This window comes from Xyrauchen texanus, chromosome 34 (genome assembly GCF_025860055.1).
Source record: "Xyrauchen texanus isolate HMW12.3.18 chromosome 34, RBS_HiC_50CHRs, whole genome shotgun sequence".
Lineage (NCBI taxonomy): Eukaryota > Metazoa > Chordata > Actinopteri > Cypriniformes > Catostomidae > Xyrauchen > Xyrauchen texanus.
The window spans coordinates 36,068,000-36,090,702 of NC_068309.1; the positions used below are offsets into that span (position 1 = coordinate 36,068,000).

General features: G+C 42.9%; 1 protein-coding gene across 3 annotated transcripts in view; it reads right to left on the reverse strand.

Annotated features, from left to right (window-relative positions):
* Positions 1-22,703, reverse strand: part of LOC127628153 (gamma-aminobutyric acid receptor subunit beta-2) — a 172,493-nt gene that overhangs the window by 54,312 nt on the left and 95,478 nt on the right. For all 3 annotated transcript variants that reach the window (XM_052104872.1, XM_052104871.1, XM_052104873.1), the window contains exon 4: positions 18,580-18,800. In XM_052104872.1, coding sequence (XP_051960832.1) covers positions 18,580-18,800 — 221 coding nt within the window. The remainder of the gene's footprint in view (positions 1-18,579; positions 18,801-22,703) is intronic.

Here is a 22,703-nt window from a genome sequence, read left to right on the forward strand (position 1 = left end):
CACGCCTGTCCATCCACCATGCGTTTGGTTTTTATTGAGTCGACAATATAGTGGCAAGAAAAAGTCCAGTATGTGAACTAAGGCTGCACGATTTGGACAAAAAGTCATATTGCAATTATTTAGAAAAATATTGTGATTGCAATTTGAACTGCGATTATGATTGTGTGATAGGGTCTCAGCAAACTAATCGTCATCATTAGTTTTTAAATCCAGTCAACTTGTATATTACTTATACAAACTATTCTCTACTGTATATAAGAGTCCTAAAAAACGTGGCTTAATGTCAAACTAAAGTTAAACCATTATTGTACATGGTAGATCTTGCTGCATTAACATGATGAAAAAGTAGATCTCACTCCACAGAACTATGATCACCCCTGCTGTTAATGATGGCGATGGAGGCTTTCCATTATTTGACTTCCATATGTAACAAAATAATTATCATATATCAATAGCCTCCTTCCCTACCCAGTGCAGTTTACATTTCAAGTTCAAGGAAATCCACTGTTAAAAAGACAAGTCTTTTTTTAAAAAGTTCAATAAATGCATGATGTTTCCAGAGTCAGTGCGTAATCGAGTTAAATAATCGTGATCTCAGTATTGACCAAAATAATCGTGATTATGATTTTTGCCATAATTGAGCAGCCCTACTGTTAATGTTGTTTGCTCAGTAATCATTTAACAAAGATGTTTGAATTATACCCCATCTTGTATTGCACGTTATTATTATTATTCTTGTGCCTGGGGTAGACTGAGATGCTGCTACCGCAGATGATAATAAAAAACACTTTACGCAGGACGTGCTGGCTTAGTGTAAATGCAGCGCTTAATTCACGTACGCAAACGGTCCCGAACTCTGAGCACTTCTGTTTTTCAAACATGAGATAGAGTTGTAGAGCACAGAACCGCTCTCAAAACACTGTAATAATGCTCTAACTTAATATAGACTGGACAGAGCAAATAAACTTTGAAGCTAGCAGACTATTTATTTATTTAATTAAATCGCAGCACTTTGCAATTTAAAATCGCACAAGGTCATTCATTAATCGTGCAGGCCTAAAGTGAACCCTTTGGAATTACCAACATTTATGTATAAATTTGTCTTAAAATCCAGTTTGATCTTCATCTAAGTTACAATAATGAACAAACACAATCTAATAACACACAAATGATTATATTGTTCTTGTACATATAGACAGAAGAGATCCTTTCACTCCCTGAAAGGATCACTTCTACTTCCTGAGTACAACATTCAAACACTCACAGTGTAGGTTGGTAAAAGTATGTGAACCACTAGGTTAACGAGAGTCAGGAGTTGGCAAATCTGGCATCCAATTAATGAAACGAGATTGAAGGTGTTGGTTAGAGCTACTTTGATTTATAAAAAGCGCTAAAACATTTTGAGTTTGCTATTTACAAGAAGCATTTGCTGACCATGCCATGCAAAAAAAGAGAACTCAGAAGACTTGTGTTCAAGAATTGTTGCTTTGCATAAAGCTGTAAAGCGTTACAAAGTTATCTCGAATAGCTTAAATATTCATCTGCCAACAGCTAGACAAATTGTCTATAAATGGAGATGATAAAGTACTGTAGATACTCTCTCTAGAAGTGGCCGTCCAGCCAATATGACTCTAAGGGCACACTGGCATAATGCTCAATGAGGTAAAATAGAACCCTAAGGTGACAGTTAAAGACTTGAAGGAATCATTGGAACTGGTTAACATCTCTGTTCATGAGTCTTCTAAATAGAAATCATTAAACAGGCATGGTGTCCATGGCAGGACACCACAAATGAATCCACTGCTTTCAACAAAAAACATTGCTGAATGTCTGAAGTTTGCCAAAGACCACCTTGACAGTCCACAATGCAACTGGGAAAATGTTTTGTGGACTGATGAATCTAAGGTTAAATTGTTTGGGAAGAACACACAGCACTGCAGCATATTAGTTGGAAAGGAAAGCTGTTTCAGAAGCTGAACAAGTTTTGATTTTGGTTAAAGACTACGGTAACACTTTACAATAAGGTTCCATTTGTTAACATTAGTTAGCAACACTAGTTAACTTGAACTAACATTGAACAATCATTTTAAAGCGTTTATAAAATTGGTTAGTTCATTTCATCATAAAGTATAAAAAAATTATAATCAAAAGTTGCATATGTTAGCATTAGTTAATACACTATAACTAACATGTATTGTCAATGAACAGTTGTATTTTTATTAACTAATATAAACAAAGATTAATAAATGCTGAAAAGGGCTATGTTCATTGTTAGTTCATGATAACTAAAGCATTAACTAATGTTAACAAATGGAATCTTATTGTAAAATGTTACCAAGATTACAAAGCCATTTGTTTTAATATTGTCGGTGCAATGAACTATGCAAAATAAGGCCAGGGTCATTTTTTTAATCCATATGGCAATGTGTATATAACCTTGAGTTATTGAGTTGGTGAGTTATACCTACAATTCAGTGACATTTTGGCTTTGAAACTTTTGAAGAATTAAACATACTATTACAAGTATGTTTCATCATTAAATGGACATATTATAGATTGTATTAGGCATACTGGTTAAGCTAAATAAAAAAAACACACAAAAAAAAAACAGACGTCCATCCATTTAAGTGGGCAGGGTCAATAACTGGATTGACATTCAGTGGATAAATAAGCCACTGCATGGTCTCTGATTGTTATCTAGCAAACATATTTGTAAACTTATATTGATGACTTTATTTCTGTTAACATAAATATATTGAAATTTTAAAATTACATAAATTTCCCATATATTTTCAAGGGGTGTAATGGTTCTTGGTAAAAAAAAAAAGAACCATACTGTTCGCCACCCACAGTTCAGGAAGCATTGGCATTGTAGATGTCCACCTACAATGTGTGTGTGATGTCATTTATAACATATATCTTCAATTAAAGATCATACTGTAGCATCGTGACGATAAATCAAGGGACACACTAAAACCTCCACTATCAGTGTTAAAAAGACACATTTACTTCAAATGAATAGTGAGAGAAAGTAATACTAAACTCTTGATTGTATGGGGAAAATCTGTATTTTTGTCAAAGATGTTTGACATGCTACTCTAGGGACATGAGGAAATTAAGTTAAAATTTAACGTTTAGACCCACAGCAGTGAGTAATATTATTTTTCATTAGTTTTGATGCTAGAGGGGAAATGGCATTTGTCATGACGCAGGCCAGATTCAAACCTTGCTTAAAAGCAACCAGCTTTTAAACGTTGCAGGCAAATGCACTATTCACTGTGCCACAGCTTGTAATCAGTTTTGCAATTGCACATGAATATTGCAATGGCTGTGTGGAGGTGTTTCCCACCCACAAAACTCGTTTATTCAGCACACAAATCATGCTTAGTAAGAAATGTTATCCAGTGCATTAAAAAAAAAAAATCAGTCAAAAGATGAATGACTACAAAAAAGTCAAGTTGGGTCTTGAGTAAGCCATTTGAATATGTGGATTCATCTGAAAAGTGTAAAACACTAAAAAGTGTATGGGTCCCCTGCAGATTTCTGATTAGTCAGTTACAGTATGATGATGTTTATAGTGACTGGTCTCTATAGATTCCTTGGGGAATAACGAGTTGAATGATACCCAATTTTCCTATCTCGGCCATCAGCCATTTTGAATTTTGTTGTAAACTGCTGTATTTTACAAACACATTGGTGTAGGGTTACGAAACTTGGTATGCATCATCAGCACTACGCCCTGAGGTACCTATAAAGTTTGAAGCCAGCACCACCTTGTGGTCAAAAATTCTAATGAAATGTTTAAAAATGCTTATAACCGTTGATTAATTTGACCTATCGTCCTGTGAAGGTTAACGGTTAGAGCATATTATATTTTTTATAGTACATGTTTATTTTATAGTTACTTTTCTGAGCACTGTTTATGATGGATCGGAAGAATAAATCACAGCTGTGTGTGATTACAAGATAGGTCATTTATTTAACCTCCTGAGAACTGATTGTGACTGCTGTGTGAATTTTCCATTTCCCTTTTTGATTTGGAACTAGCAGCACCTAAGAAACATGCAAAATGTATAGAAACGTTATAAGCATAACAAGTAGAAATATAATAGAAATTACTATCATGATAAACCCTAAACTAAAAACCAAAATTTGCCGCAAATTTGCCGCTCGTTATTTTCACATGCAAATGACCATTAATTCTCCTCAAAGAAGTTTGCAGCTCATCAAAACCATAGTGGTGAACCTCCAGCAAACCTTTGGCAAACATTGACAATTTGCTGCAAGTTTGCCGCAAAGCTCAATTGCATGTGAAAATAATCAGTGGCGAATTTGCAGCAAATTTGCTTTAACTCGCAATTTCCTTCAGGGACTGTATACAATGCCTCAATTTTGTATATTGTACATTTATTTGTTATATTTCAGCCAAAACCCCTAATTATATTTTTGGCTGTGCTTGTGGCGCAGAAATGCCACTTCACATTTGAAGTGTATGATTGCATTTAAACTTGACGTCTGCTTCTATTACATGAATCAGTCTCTTGATAAAGCCCTAATCAGCACTATTCATTTTCCTATAATAAATAAGAAATGTACATAATTGTGATTTACATTCACTAGCTAACGTTGGCATTGACTTCTTCAATTATTGTTGATTTATTTAGCCTCTCATTCAAGTGTCCACTCTGATACTGGCTGTTCTTTTGTTATGTGCAGGGTCTTTGAGCAAAATAAATGAGATTGAGCTTCAAGTATCTGTCACCTTGAGACACAGTCAATGTTACTGACAATTTACATACACTAATACATGCAAAACTTGTTTTATGGTGCAGCATTACAGAACTGCAGGGTAAATCCACAACTCAATGGGAAAGAAATTAGTTGAGCAGTTTCAGAATTCATCATTTTACACAGTGTCTATAATCTGCAACCTTAGACAAGCTGAATTTAATAAAATACTTCCATGTTATGGATTGGGCCAAAATGCGCACCCATGTTATGCACAATTTCCTGTAATGTAGTTGCTAATTTGATTTCTTTCTTTCATGTTTTTGAGTGTTATCTCTTCTCACATTATGCATATTATAATTGAATTTTCCTGTTGAAATGTAGCATGTAAAAGAGACCATTTTGTATTTTGACTAGTATTTTCATTTTCTTATTTTTAAATACAGTATTATTCAGCTCTGTTGATTTGGGCTAATGTGAAAGTAAAACAGGGTGAGGTCAGGTAAAATGGGCCAGATAAAATTGGAGTTCTTTAATATTCAATATCCGATTATTCCAAAATATTATAAACAGTTGGCACACTAGTACTTGACATGCTTCACGCGATCTGGTCTGATCTATATGCAAACTATATATTGATCTCGTTAAATTGCATCCTTTGCGGTTTAATAATAACACTAGGACATAATGTAATTTTAACTTATGCGCTAAATGTTTCCGTAATGAAATTCATATGTCAGATGTATCAGAGCATTTTTAAGAGAAATGTTTTACATGAGTGCGGTAACAGACCCAATTCTGATATTGGTATCTGGACATCCTTAATATTTTAGAAACCACCTATCAGCTAAAATGGGCCACTGACTTTTAAGATATATTTGGATGGTTTCTTACATGAAAAGTGTTCAAAATAATATTGAAAGAATCTAAATTCAAGCTTTTGTCACTATCTATTGTATAAATGTAGTACCCATAAAAGTAAATATATTCACACAGTCAACACACACACATACAATCATAAAAACACATACAATTACACTTTAAAAATGTAATAACCTTTTTATAAATTAGAAGGGCATTCATTTCTTTGTTCACAATGATGTTTTTACTGTACAGATTGACTGGCCCATTTTAGCTGAATGCAGTGGTGTTGATGCAGTGGACTTTAGCCATAATCATGAAGCCAAAATTTGAGAATTATTTAATAATAATTTACTTATTGTCCTAGTAATGGCATTCTAACGGTTAAATCTCAAACATTTTATACTCACGCACAACTACTGTATGTCAAAACCACATCTGAGGTGAATTAAGCTGAATAAATATACCGCAGTGTATGCAATGAAAGCAAATGGTAACTGAGGCTTTCAGTCCCTTACATTCTGCCTTTTGTGTTCCACGGAAAAAACGAAGTTAGATGTGTTTGGTACAACATGAGTAGATGATGACAGCATTTGCGGCTGTAAAATAATAATTTAGACTTTCTTAAAATAAAAATGTTTTTAAAAATGTGAGTTACAGTGAGTCACTTACAATGGAAGTGAATGGGCCAATCCGTAAATGTTAAAATACTCACTGTTTCAAAAGTATAGCCACAAGATGTAAACATTACACATGTTAACATGATTTTAGTGTGATCAAATGGCTTACTAACCTTTTCTTTGCAATGTTATATTTTACAACTTCTTTGCCATAAATGGCATAACATGGTAAAACCACAAAACAACTATTAAACAACTATTTACAGCTCAAATAATACACAAGTTTTAACAAAAAAAATTATGTAAGTGCTTTTATATAAGTATACATTTTACAGTTCTCCAAATATTGGTTCCATTCACTTCCATTGTAAGTGCCTCACTGTAAAATTCAGTTTTGCTTTTATTAAAGAAAAGGAGTGATGAGTCTAAATAAATTTTTCTGGTAATCAAAATGATGCCACCAATGCTGTCGATTGAGTTTGAACCCAGAATATTATTTGACACATACACCCAGAGAAAGTGTAAAGGGTGATAGAGTCAATGACAGTAGATGCAGTATTTTCTTCAAAAATAAAAATTAGAAAAAACTAAACACAATCATCTCTTGCTCTCCTTTGATGGAACTGCACAGTTCAATGACAGATGAGATTAATTTGCACTCAAACACAAATAAGTGCCGAGCTAAACAGTCCCTGCAATAATGTGGCTGCATTGGCAGATCTTAATAATCAATGAATCATGTTTGGAAACAATCGGCTAATTGCTCTTTGGTCCAGAGAAAGAAGATGAGCGCTTATATAATTCAGACTGCCACAGCACAGCCAACAAACCAAGTGCTAACAGATCGTGAAGTCCAACTGAAAGATGAGAAAAGGGCTACACATTTATCTAACTTCTCCATTCCCCAGGTGGCCCAGGGGTTTATATTAAGCTGGATCTTTACTGAAGTTGTAATTAGTTTGGAGGAAGACAGTACTTCAATAAATCCTTATTAGTTTCTCATTAACAGTCACATTTGCATGTCAAAGGTAAATCAGTGGGTCAGTATTTTATATGCCTAAATATATGGCCTCCGGTGCCCAGAGGAAAACGTCCTTGCTCTGATGTTTCTCCTAAAAAAAATGTCCTGATTAAAAAAGTTGAACTCCTAAAGACATGAGTTGTAATTTTGCAATATATGTATGAAATCATGAGCACTCACATTAAAATGAAGACTCCAGTTATATCAGTAATCTTATGAAAGCTGTTTTATTCTACATGGAGAGGGTCCACACATGGGGGCGGCCATGTTAGAATCACATGACCAGCTGAATACTACTCTCTTAATCTCAGTAACCGTCCTGTTATTTGACACTTTCACTCACTGATTAAAGTAATCATGACTGACTGTGAATACTACATTTCTACAATGACATTTGAAACTGAAATCTATTGATTTTAAATGATGCTGCATCCAAGCCGCTAGGTGTCAGTGTAAGTCCAAGAGGACACAATGACAAAAGTTACTGAGTGCACCTTTAAGAGAAATAAAAATGGATACAAATGTTGTATATTGTAAAGGCTAATTTAGTAATGGCTAAAATATCAACAATCGACTTCTAGATCAAGAATTTCAAGGATTTTCAGGATAAATATCATCGAACGAACACCATAGCAAAACACAAATACTTGTGCATTTTGTCAATATTATAAGGAAAACTAAATGACCATGTTCGCCCAGTAAGTAGCATTAAAAGTATATAGTTATAAAATAGAAGTGGACAGTGTATATCAGATGGTATTATTATGATTTGAGGAGAAATGTTTGTTCATATTAAGATCTGAGTGCAGACTTTTGTGTTCTGAGAACAGTTTGAGACATTGTTCGGGTCTCTTCTGATACTCTAGAGGAGACCCATGTAACCAACTGTGAATTTAGCAACAGTAGGTTGAAAATTCTTCAGCTGAAATCGGGCTGTGAATCAGTCTTATCGAAATTCCAACCACTGCCCCCAGTGACCAAAGCTGGAAGTGATGTTTAACGCATGGGCACACATTCACAGAGTGGCGCTAGACGCAGGTTGTATCTTAGCTGTAAATGATGTAATACAGTGAAAAAGAATGCATATTTTATTAACTCTACCCCCTAACCCAAACCTCAACCCTAAACCTAAAGGTGGTCACACACCGGATGAGAAGCGGCATGCTGCGTCACGGCTAGCACACGGCAGAGGTATCAAACACAGGGCACCTCAATTCGATTCATGTGGCAGACAGTACACACAAAGGTTAGCAAGATTTTTCCTTTTTTAACAATGAACAAGGCTAGAGTAAACATTATGTCCAATGATATTGATTGGGGTCAAATTTAATGGAAAATATTCAAGTTGCGCGCCGTGGCAGAAATTTGAGCAGTCTCCACCGTGGGCACCACCGACAGACGGCAAGTGGTGGCAGTGATGTGCATACATTCATAGACAACATTTTTTTAGAGGAAAAATGCAACCTCCAATTTATGCTCAGCATTGTTTATGCGAACGCAACTACTTCCTGGTAAAAGCGAGACCAGAACCCATGTCACGAAGGCTGCTAGAAGCACTAGAGAGCATGTGTTCATGTTTGAATTGATGGAAAATCTGTCTGATGGGGGATAGAGATTGTCAGTAATTCGGCAGAATGGAACTAAAAGACATTTAGGCAAGGCAAGGCAAGGCAAGTTTATTTATATAGCACATTTCATACACAATGGTAATTCAAAGTGCTTTACATAGAAGAGATTAAAATAAGAATAAAAAAATAAGAATAATTGAAACAGTTTAGAATAAAATAAAATACAGTACAAACAGTCGGACACACAGTGGCACAGTGCTCATTCAGTAAATGCACAGCTAAACAGATGTGTTTTGAGTCTGGATTTGAATGTGACTAAAGTAGGAGCACATCTGAGCTCTTCTGGAAGCTGGTTCCAGCTGTGGCTGGCATAATAGCTAAAAGCAGACTCTCCTTGCTTAGAGTGAACCCTTGGTATTTCTAGCTGATGTGATCCTAATGATCTGAGTGATCTGTTGGGTTTATATTCAGTGAGCATATCTGCAATATATTGAGGTCCTAGCCCATTGAGTGATTTATATACCAGTAATAATACTTTAAAATCAATCCTAAATGTAACTGGGAGCCAGTGTAAAGACCTGAGGACTGGTGTGATATGTTCATATTTTCTGGTTCTGCTCAGAATCCTGGCAGCAGCGTACTGTATGCGCTGCAACTGTCTTATGGTCTTTTTGGGAAGGCCAGTGAGGAGTCCATTACAATAATCCACCCTGCTGGTGATGAAAGCATGCACAAGTTTCTCTAGGTCTTGACTGGAAACAAACCATCTAATTCTTGCAATATTTTTCAGATGATAGTATGCTGATTTAGTTATTGCTTTGACATGACTACTGAAACTAAGGTCTGACTGTAGAGACACACCAAGATTCCTGACTTGATTTTTAGTTGTTTGACCCCTAGTGTCAAGGTGTGCATTCACCTTGAGAACGTCATCTTTGTTTCCAAACACAATGACTTCAGTTTTGTCTTTGTTTAACTGAAGAAAGTTTTGGCACATCCAACTGTTAACTTCATCAATGCATTGGCACAGGGAGTCAATGGGGCTGTAATCGTTAGGTGATAGGGCTAAGTAGATCTGTGTGTCGTCTGCATAGCTGTGGTAAGCAATTTGGTTCTTTCTCATTATTTGGCTCATTGGGAGCATATACAGGTTGAACAGGAGTGGTGCAAGAATTGAGCTTTGAGGGACTCCGCATGTCATGGACGTCCACTCAGACTTATGGTCTCCTATACTCACATAATAACCTCTCCCTTCTAAGTATGACCTGAACCATTTTAGGACCATCCCAGAAAGCCCCACCCAGTTTTCCAGCCTGTCAAGAAGTATGTTGTGATCAACAGTGTCAAATGCAGCACTGAGGTCGAGTAGTACCAGTACTGATAATTTGCCTGTATCAGTATTTAAGCGAATATCGTTTATTATCTTTATGAGCGCTGTCTCTGTGCTGTGATGCGATCGGAAACCAGATTGAAAATTGTCAAAGTATCCATTTGAGTTCAAGAATTTGTTCAGCTGATTGAAGACAACTTTTTCAATGATCTTGCCTATGAAAGCTTTGAGATCGGTCTATAGTTGCTTAATATGGTCTTATCCAGATTGCTCTTTTTCAAGAGGGGCTTGACAACTGCAGTTTTCAGGGAGTTTGGAAAACGTCTCGGGTTAAGACTATAACCCTTGTTCCCTGAGAAGGGAACGAGACACTGCGTCGTTGAAAACGACTCTTTGGGGAGCGCTCCTTAGCGTGCACCTCTGAAGTATGAATGAAACTATTCCAATCTTGATTGGTGTTGCGTCATGACATAACATGTGACGGCATAACCGGATGCATAAAAGTGACGCCGGCACACACACACATTAGCCTAGCGATGAAGCAAGCCGCTCTCAGGCCTTGAGGGGCATGGCAGGACGACGCAGTGTCTCGTTCCCTTCTCAGGGAACAAGGGTTATAGTCATAACCCCAGACGTTCCATTCCGAGGGAACTCGCACTGCGTCGTTGAAAAAGACTCTTTGGGGAACGAATGCCCACTAGGCCACGCACCGAAAAAAGGCCTGCCCTAGGGTGAAACTGAACTCAGGCACTCAGCTAGGACGAGAGCACATGTGCGCCAGGCGTACTAGGGAGGTGCAGACTATAAAACCTGATGAAAGTGTGCGGGGTAGCCCAACCGGCTGCCTCACAGATCTCCTGGAGGGGTACTCCCGATAAGAGAGCCCTAGAGGACGCCATGCCTCTAGTTGAATGAGCCCTTACGGCCAAAGGTGAAGGCAAATTGCGCACCATGTAGGCCGAGATAATAGCCTGAACAATCCAATTACTAATGGTTTGTTTCGAGGCAGGCAGCCCCTCCCTAGGTGACCCAAAACACACTAACAGTTGGTCCGACCTCCTCCAGGAAGAGGACCTCTCGAGGTAAACGCTCAAAGCTCTGACAGGGCAGAGCAAATGGAGCCTCTCTTCTTCTGCCACACATGAGGTGGAGGATGAAATGCCTGCAGGACCGTAGACCGTGCCATGTTAGACGGCACCTTAGGCACATAGCCAGGTCTCGGGTGCAATATGGCTTTAACTCCGCCAGGGGCAAACTCCAAGTAAGCTGGCGTCACTGCCAGGGCTTGAAGATCACCCACCCTCTTTAGAGAGGTAATAGCTAAGAGAAAAGCCATCTTGAACGTCAGGTCCTTGGGCGAAGCCGACTGAAGGGGTTCGAAGGGGGCCAGGGATAACCCTTCGAGAACCACCGCCAGGTCCCAGGCAGGAACCCTGGACCTGGTTGCCGGTCTCATCCTCCATGTACCACGGAGAAAACAAATGACCAGCTGGTGCCTCCCCAGAGGCCCATCACTCAGTGGTGCATGGAACGCCGAAATGGCAGCCACGTACACCTTAAGTGTGGAAGGGGAGAGACCACGAGAGAAACGATCTTGAAGAAACTCCAGAACTGAAGCCACCGGGCAGTTAACTGGATCTAATTCATGTTCTCTACACCAAGTGGAGAACACATTCCACTTGAGGCCATATAATCTCCTAGTAGACGGAGCCCTAGAGCTAAGTATGGTTTCAACCACCCCCGCTGATAGACCAGCATTTAGGTACTGAACCCCCTCAGGGGCCAGACCCACAGTTTCCACAGCTCTGGACGAGGGTGGAAGACTGTGCCCCCCTGCCTGAGACAACAGATCCCTCCTCAGAGGAATCTGCCATGGCGGAGCTATCAGGAGTGAAATTATGTGTGAGAACCATACTCGGGCCGGCCACATCGGGGCAACCAGAAGAAGACTGATGCCCTCTTGGCGGACCCTTTCCAGGACTCCCGGGAGCAGAGCGATCGGGGGAAATGCGTACAGGCGAAGCCTCGGCCAAGCCTGTACCATGGCGTCCAATCCCAGTGGGGCTGGATGTGAGAGGGAGAACCAAAGTGGACAGTGGGACGTCTCTCGAGACGTGAATAGATCCACTTCCGATGGTCCAAATTTGTCCCACATCAACTTCGCTACCTCTGGATGAAGTCTCCATTCCCCGGGCCTCAGCCCCTGCCTCGACAGGATGTCTGCTCCCTGATTCTGAACCCCCGGAATATATATTTCTCTGATAGACAGTATTTTCCCTTGGGACCAAAGAATTATCTGATGCGCCAGTCTGCACAGAGGGCGCGATCTGAGTCCTCCTTGTCGGTTCAGATAAGCTACCACTGATGTATTGTCCGAACGTACTAGGACATGGTAACCTTTGATGTCTGGAAGGAAGCTCCTCAGAGCCCTGAACACAGCCAACATCTCTAGACAGTTTATGTGCCAAGAATGATGATGGTCCTGCCACAGACCCCTGGCAAAGCGGCCGTCCATGACCGCGCCCCAGCCAGTGAGGGAGGCGTCTGTCGAAACGGTTTTCCGGTGACATGACGCTCCCAACACTGGTCCTTGGGACAGGAACCAAGGTTTCTTCCATATTAGCAGAGAACGAAGGCACCTGCGCGTTACTCTGATTATACGAAATGGATTCCCCTTGGGGGAAAACCCCTTGGTTTTCAGCCACCACTGGAGGGGCCTCATGTGTAGAAGGCCCAAAGGTACAATGTTGGATGCCACTGCCATGAGGCCCAGCAGTCTTTGAAATTGCTTTACAGTGATGGCCTGGCCTAGCTTTAACCCGGCCACCATCGCCATAAGGGACTCGATACGTGCAGGAGACATGCGTGCCTGCATCATAACCGAGTTCCACACAACGCCCAGAAACGTTGTGCACTGGGATGGTTGTAACACACTCTTTTTTGTGTTGAGTCTCAACCCCAAACTTCGAATGTGGCCAAGAACGACATCTCGATGCCGAACCGCCATTTCCCGTGGTAGAAGCCCTCCGAGGTTCTACCACCCCGGTTCTACCAGCCCTCCTAGCCTTAAGGACGTCCCTCAGGTCGGCCCCCTGGCTGGAGGGCTTCCGCTGGGAGCGTTTCCTCTGTTGCCAAGCTCCTGGAGGAGGGGCTCTAGAGGAAACGCTCTCCTTTTGCTCTGCGCGGTGCGAGGAGCTGACTGAATGCTGGGGCTGATCTGTTTGCCCCACGCTACTTGATTTAGACTTGGATTTACGGGGGAGAAACTGCTTGAACGCCGCAGATTGTTTCCTCGCCTCCCGAAACCTGTCGACGACCGATGTAACGGCGTCGCCGAACAGGCCAGGGGGCGAGAGCGGGGCATCAAGCAAAAAAGCTCTGTCTTTTTCTTTTATTCCCGACAAATTTAGCCACAGATGCCTCTCCGTGGTCACCATAGCTGCCATAGAGCGGCCAATAGCGCGGGCCGTCTCTTTAGTGGCCCGGAGAGACAGATCTGCGTCCACATCAATGCTGAGCATTTCCACTTCCTCGGAAGCAGAGAGCTCGAGCATTGGGACCTGATCGTGGGCAGAAGAAGCCACTCTCAGGGGTAGTGCTTCACAGCTTTCACAGGCAGATCCCTCGAGAGCTGCCTGTGCGTGCTGCGCTCCCAAACAGTTCATACACAAAACGTGCGTGTCCCTACCCGTAATAAAACGAGGGCAGGGGTGCACGCACTTCTTGAACTGTTCGGTGGCCATAATTCTTTTAAATAGGACAAACAACACCAAATAAGACAAACAATATACATAGAGCGCTTGCTGAAGAGCGAAAGCTAATGTGTGTGTGTGCCGGCGTCACTTTTATGCATCCGGTTATGCCGTCACATGTTATGTCATGATGCAACACCAATCAAGATTGGAATAGTTTCATTCATACTTCAGAGGCGCACGCTAAGGAGCGTTCCCCAAAGAGTCGTTTTCAATGACGCAGTGCGAGTTCCCTCGGAAGGGAACTCCCAGAGAGAAGTGAAGAGTTTATCACTTCTAGGAGATCTGCTTCTAAACAGTTGAACACACTTTTGAAAAAAGATGTGGGAAGTGCATCAAGGGCGCAGGTTGATGGTTTAAGGTGCTGTACGGTTTCTTCCAAAATTTTGCCATCAATTTCTTTGAAATCAGACATAGTAACTACTTTCTCAGGTTGTGGTTTGATTTGTCTGACCCAAGCACAACTCAAGGATGTGCTGATCACCTTTCTGATATTATTGATTTTTTCAGAGAAGAAAGAAGCAAACTCATTGCACTTGCTGTCTGAGAGCAATTCACTGGGAATCTGGCTTGAGGGGTTTGTCAGTCTCTCTACAGTCGCAAAAAGAGTGCGTGTTAAGTTGCTGTTTATAATATTCGAGAAGAAAGTCTGTCTAGCTTTGCCTAGTTCCATATTAAAAGCATGGATGCTGTCTTTGTAGATGTTATAATGGACTACAAGTTTTGTCTTCCGCCACATGCTCTGCTTTTCTGCATTGTCTTTTCATATTTTGCACTGCTGTTGAGTTTCTCCAAGGCGCTTTTTGTCTGCCACTCTTCTTCCTGACTTTCACAGGAGCAATATCATCAATTACACTTTTAACTTTTGAGTTAAAAGAATCAAGGAGAAAATCAACAGAGTCAGCAGATATACTTGGTGTTAAAGCTATAGCCTTCATAAATAGTACACTAGTGTTCTCATTTAAGCATCTCTTCTTGACAGACACAGATCTAGCTTCAATGGCAGGAGAGATCAATATATCAAAGAAAACACAGAAATGATCAGACAGTGCTACATCCTTAATAACAATCGATGAAATGTTTAGACCCTTACTGATAAGTAAATCTAGAGTGTGTCCATGATTGTGTGTGGGTCCATGTACATGCTGAGTCTGATCAAAAGTTTTAAAACAGTTATGAGTTCTTTTGTCATATTGGTTTCTGCATTATCTATGTGAATGTTAAAGTCTCCAGCAATGGCAAAACAGTCAAACTCTGAGGTAATTGTTGATAACAGTTCTGTAAAGTCCTCAGCGAAGGCTGGAGAGTATTTTGGAGGCCTGTAAATAATGATAAGTAAAATGCGTGGAGCAACTTTTAACACACTACCCAGATATTCGAAAGACGGGTAATTCCCAAATGATATTTGCTTACATTGATAGACATCTTTAAAAGAGCAGCTAAACCCCCACCTCGTCTACCTTCTCTGCAGACACTCAAATAAGTAAAGTTAGGAGGGGATGTTTCATTAAGGACTGTTGCACTACAGCTGTCTTCTAGCCAAGTTTCATTTAGAAACATAAAATCCAGGTTGTATGTGATAATTAAGTCATTGACTAGAAGTGATTTATTTTTAAGTGAGCGGATGTTTAAAAGTGCTAACTTAACAGTTTTTGTCCCCACAGCAATATTAGTTTGGCGTGTAATAGGCACCAGATTAGATGGCTGTATGGCTTTTGAAGGCCTTAGACTTTCTATGATGTAATCGAACAGCAATAGAGATTGATACAGGCACACTGGGTTCCCGCTTGTTTTGTAAGCATTTGAGAAAGTTACTGTTATCATAGCAGGGACCCAACACATATCACTGAGAGCTGGTATCAGTTGTTTTTGGTTCACCTCGAGCAAATGGAGGAGGGTGTGAGCCCTGGCGTTGTGGCAGAGGTCGAAGAGCTCTCACAGGAGGAGGGGGAGGGCGAGCTGGGCCCGCAGGTGCTTGAGGGGCCTGACATTTTTTGCTTGATATCTGGGGGCTTGCAGCAAAAGAGTGGGATAGTTTGGTTCCAGCATACACCAGTTCTTCCATTTTCTCTGAGAAACACAGATGTGGAGATGCTGGAGAGAGGGATAATGTGTCTGGTGAGAGGGGCTGTAATATGCTGTCCTGGTTTCCCTGGATGTTTTCCAGAAAGTCGTCCTTGGGTGCTGAATCTTGGAGCAGTTCTAATATGTCACAGTCTTTCTGTGGTGAACTTTGTGGGCAGGGCTCAGATGAGATTGTGTCCATGAGCAGAAATTGTTGTGGCTGAGTGGTGTTATCATTGTCCTTGTGTGATTTGTCAACTGCATGTCCATTCAGGTGCTGAAGTGAAGTCCTGTGGTCATTCATACTGTGTCCAGGTGTGTGTGTGCCATTCAGATTGAGTGGATTGGCACACACTGCAGAAGGATGATTGAGGGAGAAGTAGATATTGTCCTTTAGCACTCTTGAACCAAGTTTGTTTGGGTGGTGGACATCCTGTCGAAACAGTTGCCTCTGACTCCAGAAAAGATTGAAGTTGTCAATGAAGTTCACTCCTTTTATATTGCAGGTTTTTTTACAGCCATGTATTAAGCCCAAGCAACCGTGAAAACCTGTTTGTTCCTCTTGCTGGAAGTGGTCCACTGATGAATGTTTGAACTTTCAGTCTTTTAAGTGTTTCAAAAAGGTCATTGAAATCCTTCTTAAGGAGTTCTGACTGCTCTTTATGAATATCTTTCTTCCCCACATGAATGATGAGTCGATTTCCAGTCTTATGTTTCATCAGAATGTTCTGAAGTTCCCTGTTTACATCCGAGGTTGTTGCTTGTGGAAGGCAGCATGTAGTTGTATCCCTGCTGCTAATGTTTCTGATTATGGAGTCACCCACTATCAGAGTCCTGGGCCCGGCTGCGCTCTGAGCTGAATGCCGCTGTCTGCTTTCGACCTTGAGCCAGTTCACATCAGTGTTAGCTACTGGCTGATTCAGTCTGTGTTCGATCACATTCATCACATTTGGGGATTCCTCATTCATTAATACTTCAAATCTGTTCTCAAGACGTATAGGCGGTGGTAGGAAACCAGTGTTTGCATTCCTTGTCAGAGCCGTATCTGGGGTAGAGGATGCTACTGCGGCAATATGAGATGCTCGTAACAATCTGATGTCTCGAGTGCCTTTTGGTCTCGCTCCCTGTTTTTGCCATCGATTTGTAAGTCGATCGGTTTGTTTCTCTACACTCAGTATGGCCTGTCGAGGAGCACTAGATTCATGGGACTCACCGGCTGTATGCTGAGGGCGTCCATGACGAGCTCTGTTGTGTGTTCCGTCTGGTTTGGTGGTCCTGTAAATAACTTTGTTTCAAGAACTGCAATCCTTTGTAAAAGTCTGTGGCAGTTAGTGCAGCAAGTAGATTCCAGAAGAGGCATTTTCTCTTATCCTTTTGAATGTAGGCAGTTGTGTTTTCCCTTCCCTGGAATGAAAACTTTCAGTGGGAGGCTGGTCGGATAAAAGAATTCTGCTTTTTTTTTTTTTTTTTTTGTAGTAATCCAAGCTTTTGAGCACTGTGCTGATTTGTTTAAGTTAAAATTAGTAAAAATTAGTTGATAAAAGGAGATAAAATATGAAAATATAAAAGCGATAGAGCAAAAGCGCGGAGCACTAAGCAAGAGCGTCCGAACAGAAGCTGAGCAGGAACGTAGGGGTGTAAAAACACAACACCAAATAAAGTCCAAAGAGTCTATTTAGCCGCATTTCCACTATCAGGCCAGATTAGGGCATGCCAGTGCCAGTCACTTCAGGTGCCTCATTGTACCTCCTCAGGGCTTCCCCAGGGCCAACTGCCTGTGGCCTTGGGACCACTGATTAACTTTGGACCAGAAAAGGCCAACAGGGGATTGGGGTGGGGTAAATGTCAACGGTGGAGTTTCACGGAGTAACGTCAGAGGTTTTAGCACCAAGATACTAATTTCCAAATTTTTCATATCTATCTACCAGCTAACCTTAACAGATCAACAGAGAATGGCGAATCATCAGTACTGGTCAGTTGACAAAATCAGGGCACTTCTGAATATTTGGGCTGATGAAAATGTGCAACGTTAGATAGAAGCGGCATCTACCGAATGAAGATGTGATTAAGTATATAGTCGCCGAACTTGCCAAGTTGTGTATCCAGCGCAGTTGTGTGTAACGTTGGCACCAGGATGGTATATTAAGGGTGTGTTTTAGGGCAATGCTACAGGGTAGCCCAATGATGGGAATGCAGATCGATTTTGGTTTCGCGGCTTGAGGTCCGAGACTAAAACAGCAAAGGTCTGCACCACATATCAACTAAGACTGGCCAAGAAATGCCCACTTAGACTGTGTCAGGAACAGCGTCAATCACAGTCGGTTTTGTCAGGTCACAAACTTGGCAAACTTGGACATATCTGGTGATTATTTTTGTCCCCAAAAGCGCTCATTGGATCAAAATGGAGCCTTGTGAACATGACTCTTTTCCAGGTGGACTGATAAAAAGTTCTGTGTGCTTCTACTTGTGGAAGAAGTTACATCAAACCAGCCAATAAGATTTGTGTTGAGACAGTCTATCCTCACAGCCTCATTTTCTTTCCACACAAAATGAAAGATGCTACTGTGAATGAGGTCAATAGTAATAACATTTAGAATTGTGAATTGAATTGTCAGAATAGATGCGTGTGCAGTACCTGAGGCCATAAAGCACAGTGCCGTCTGGATGGAGGCGAATCATTCTGTTCTTCACCGTAACACCGTGAACGAAAGATTTCTTGTCGTTCAGGAAGTACGTGTCCGGCACCCACAGCTGATCGGCTACTCTGTTATCCAGCGTCAGGTTTAGAGGAATCTCGGAGTAGGACAGACGCTTGTCTCGCCATGCTTGCTGGAAATACATAGTCAGTGTGTAGTCCTGAAAAGCAAACAGGAAACAGAAGACATGTGGGTCACCAGATCGGAGGACAAGATTAGAGAGTCAAAGCAAGAAATATGAGAGAAAGATTGGAATATTTTAGAAGGTTGTTTTATAAAAACGAATAACATATTTTATGACAGCCTTTAATATTATATGACGTGAAATTAAAAGCACAAAAGTGCGTGTCAGGTAAAGACAAAGTAAACAATGAGTGTCTAGGAGCTTGAGACCGCAGGAAAACGTCTCGGGTTATGACTATAACCCTTGTTCCCTGAGAAGGGAACGAGACACTGCGTCGTTGAAAACGACTCTTTGGGGAACGCTCCTTAGCGTGCGCCTCTGAAGTATGAATGAAACTATTCCAATCTTGATTGGTGTTGCGTCATGACGTAACATGTGACGGCATAACCGGATGCATAAAAGTGACGCCGGCACACATACACATTAGCCTAGCGATGAAGCAAGCCGCTCTCAGGCCTTGAGGGGCGTGGCAGGACGACGCAGTGTCTCGTTCCCTTCTCAGGGAACAAGGGTTATAGTCATAACCCGAGGCGTTCCCTTCCGAGGGAACTCGCACTGCGTCGTTGAAACGACTCTTTGGGGAACGAATGCCCACTAGGCCACGCACCGAAAAAGGCCTGCCCTAGGGTGAAACTGAACTCAGGCACTCAGCTAGGACGAGAGCACACGTGCGCCAGGCGTACTAGGGAGGTGCAGACTGTAAAACCTGATAAAAGTGTGCGGGGTAGCCCAACCGGCTGCCTCACAGATCTCCTGGAGGGGTACTCCCGATAAGAGAGCCCTAGAGGACGCCATGCCTCTAGTTGAATGAGCCCTCACGGCCAAAGGTGAAGGCAAATTGCGCACCTTGTAAGCCGAGATAATAGCCTGAACAATCCAATTACTAATGGTTTGTTTTGAGGCAGGGAGCCCCTTCTTAGGTGACCCAAAACACACTAACAGTTGGTCCGACCTCCTCCAAGAAGAGGACCTCTCGAGGTAAGCCCTCAAAGCTCTGACAGGGCAGAGCAAATGGAGCCTCTCTTCTTCTGCCGACACATGAGGTGGAGGATGAAAAGCCTGCAGGACCGTAGACCGTGCCGTGTTAGACGGCACCTTAGGCACATAGCCAGGTCTCGGGTGTAAAATGGCTTTAACTCCGCCAGGGGCAAACTCCAAGCAAGCTGGCGTCACTGCCAGGGCTTGAAGATCACCCACCCTCTTTAGAGAGGTAATAGCTAAGAGAAAAGCCATCTTGAACGTCAGGTCCTTGGGCGAAGCCGACTGAAGGGGTTCGAAGGGGGCCAGGGATAACCCTTCGAGAACCACCGCCAGGTCCCAGGCAGGAACCCTGGACCTGGTTGTCGGTCTCATCCTCCATGTACCACGGAGAAAACGAATGACCAGCTGGTGCCTCCCCAGAGGCCCATCACTCAGTGGTGCATGGAACGCCGAAATGGCAGCCACGTACACCTTGAGTGTGGAAGGGAGAGACCGCAGAGAAACGATCTTGAAGAAACTCCAGAACTGAAGCCACCGGGCAGTTAACTGGATCTACTTCATGTTCTCTACACCAAGTGGAGAACACATTCCACTTGAGGCCATATAATCTCCTAGTAGACGGAGCCCTAGAGCTAAGTATGGTTTCAACCACCCCCACTGATAGACCAGCATTTAGGTACTGAACCCCTCAGGGGCCAGACCCACAGTTTCCACAGCTCTGGACGAGGGTGGAAGACTGTGCCCCCGCCTGAGACAACAGATCCCTCCTCAGAGGAATCTGCCATGGCGGAGCTATCAGGAGTGAAATTATGTCTGAGAACCATACTCGGGCCGGCCACATGGGGGCAACCAGAAGTAGACTGATGCCCTCTTGGCGGACCCTTTCCAGGACTCCCGGGAGCAGAGCGATCGGGGAAATGCGTACAGGCGAAGCCTCGGCCAAGCCTGTACCATGGCGTCCAACCCCAGTGGGGCTGGATGTGAGAGGGAGAACCAAAGTGGACAGTGGGACGTCTCTCGAGACGCGAACAGATCCACTTCTGATGGTCCAAATTTGTCCCATATCAACTTCACCACCTCTGGATGAAGTCTCCATTCCCCGGGCCTCAGCCCCTGCCTCGACAGGATGTCTGCTCCCTGATTCTGAACCCCGGAATATACATTGCTCTGATAGACAGTATTTTCCCTTGGGACCAAAGAATTATCTGATGCGCCAGTCTGCACAGAGGGCGCGATCTGAGTCCTCCTTGTCGGTTCAGATAAGCTACCACTGATGTATTGTCCGAACGTACTAGGACATGGTAACCCTTGATGTCTGGAAGGAAGCTCCTCAGAGCCCTGAACACAGCCAACATCTCTAGACAGCTTATGTGCCAAGAATGATGATGGTCCTGCCACAGACCCCTGGCAAAGCGGCCGTCCATGACCGCGCCCCAGCCAGTGAGGGAGGCGTCTGTCGAAACGGTTTTCCGGCGACATGACGCTCCCAACACTGGCCCTTGGGACAGGAACCAAGGTTTCTTCCATATTAGCAGAGAACGAAGGCACCTGCGCGTTACTCCGATTATACTGAAATGGATTCCCGCTGGGGAAAACCCCTTGGCTTTCGGCCACCACTGGAGGGGCCTCATGTGTAGAAGGCCCAACGGTACAATGTTGGATGCCGCTGCCATGAGGCCCAGCAGTCTTTGAAATTGCTTTACAGTGATGGCCTGGCCTAGCTCTAACCCGGACACCATCGCCATAAGGGACTCGATACGTGCAGGAGACATGCGTGCCTGCATCGTAACCGAGTCCCACACAACACCCAGAAATGTTGTGCACTGGGATGGTTGTAACACACTCTTTTTGTGTTGAGTCTCAACCCCAAACTTCGAATATGGCCAAGGACGACATCTCGATGCCGAACCGCCATTTCTCGAGACTGGGCCAGAATGAGCCAGTCATCGATATAATTCAGTATCGCGGATGCCCTGAAGTCTCAGAGGAGCAGGAGCTGCATCCATACATTTGGTGAATGTGCGGGGAGAGAGTGCTAGGCCGAACGGAAGAACCCGATATTGGTAAGCTTCGCCCCGAGCGAACCTCAGGAACCTCCTGTGACATGGAAGGATGGGTACATGAAAATAGGCGTATTTTAGATCTATCGTGACAAATCAGTCCTCGGATCTGATCTGACTCACGATGACAGGAATGGTAAGCATTTTGAACCTGAACCTCCTCAAAGGCCGGTTCAAAACTCTGAGATCTAAAATCGGCCTCAACCCCCCATCCTTTTTGGAACTATAAAGTACCGGCTGTAAAGACCGGACTCCTTGTCTGAATGAGGAACACGTTCTATGGCCTCCTTCAGCAGCAGAGATTGCACTTCTTGTTCCATCACCTGAGCCTGCTCGGAACCACTGTAGTCTGCACCACCCCAGAGAATTTGGGGGGTGGTGCCCGAACTGCAGTCTGTACCCTGATTTTATTATATGCAGGACCCATGCAGATATGTTGGGAAGATGATTCCATGCCTCAACAAAATCTACTAAGGGAACCAGCCTCTCGAGGCTGATCTCGGGTGTTTTTCGAGCACTGTTCTCGACTTCCTGAAGCGAGATACCGGCAGGGTTTAGTCGATACAGTTCTTATGACCACAATTGATGTGTGTTTTTTATTTTTTGACGCGAACGGCACGGTGTGCGTTCGCTGGAAATTGATGTGGCCCGAAGCGTCAGAGACGGCGGGAACCGACACCGATTTCCTGAGGACTCCGCTGCGAGAGCAACCTCGGTTGCTCTGCAGCGGGGACAGCCCTCCGAGGTTCTACCACCTCGGTAGAACCTCTTTCCGAAGCTTCTACTAAGGGAACCAGCCTCTCGAGGCTGGTCTCGGGTGTTTTTCAAGCACTGTTCT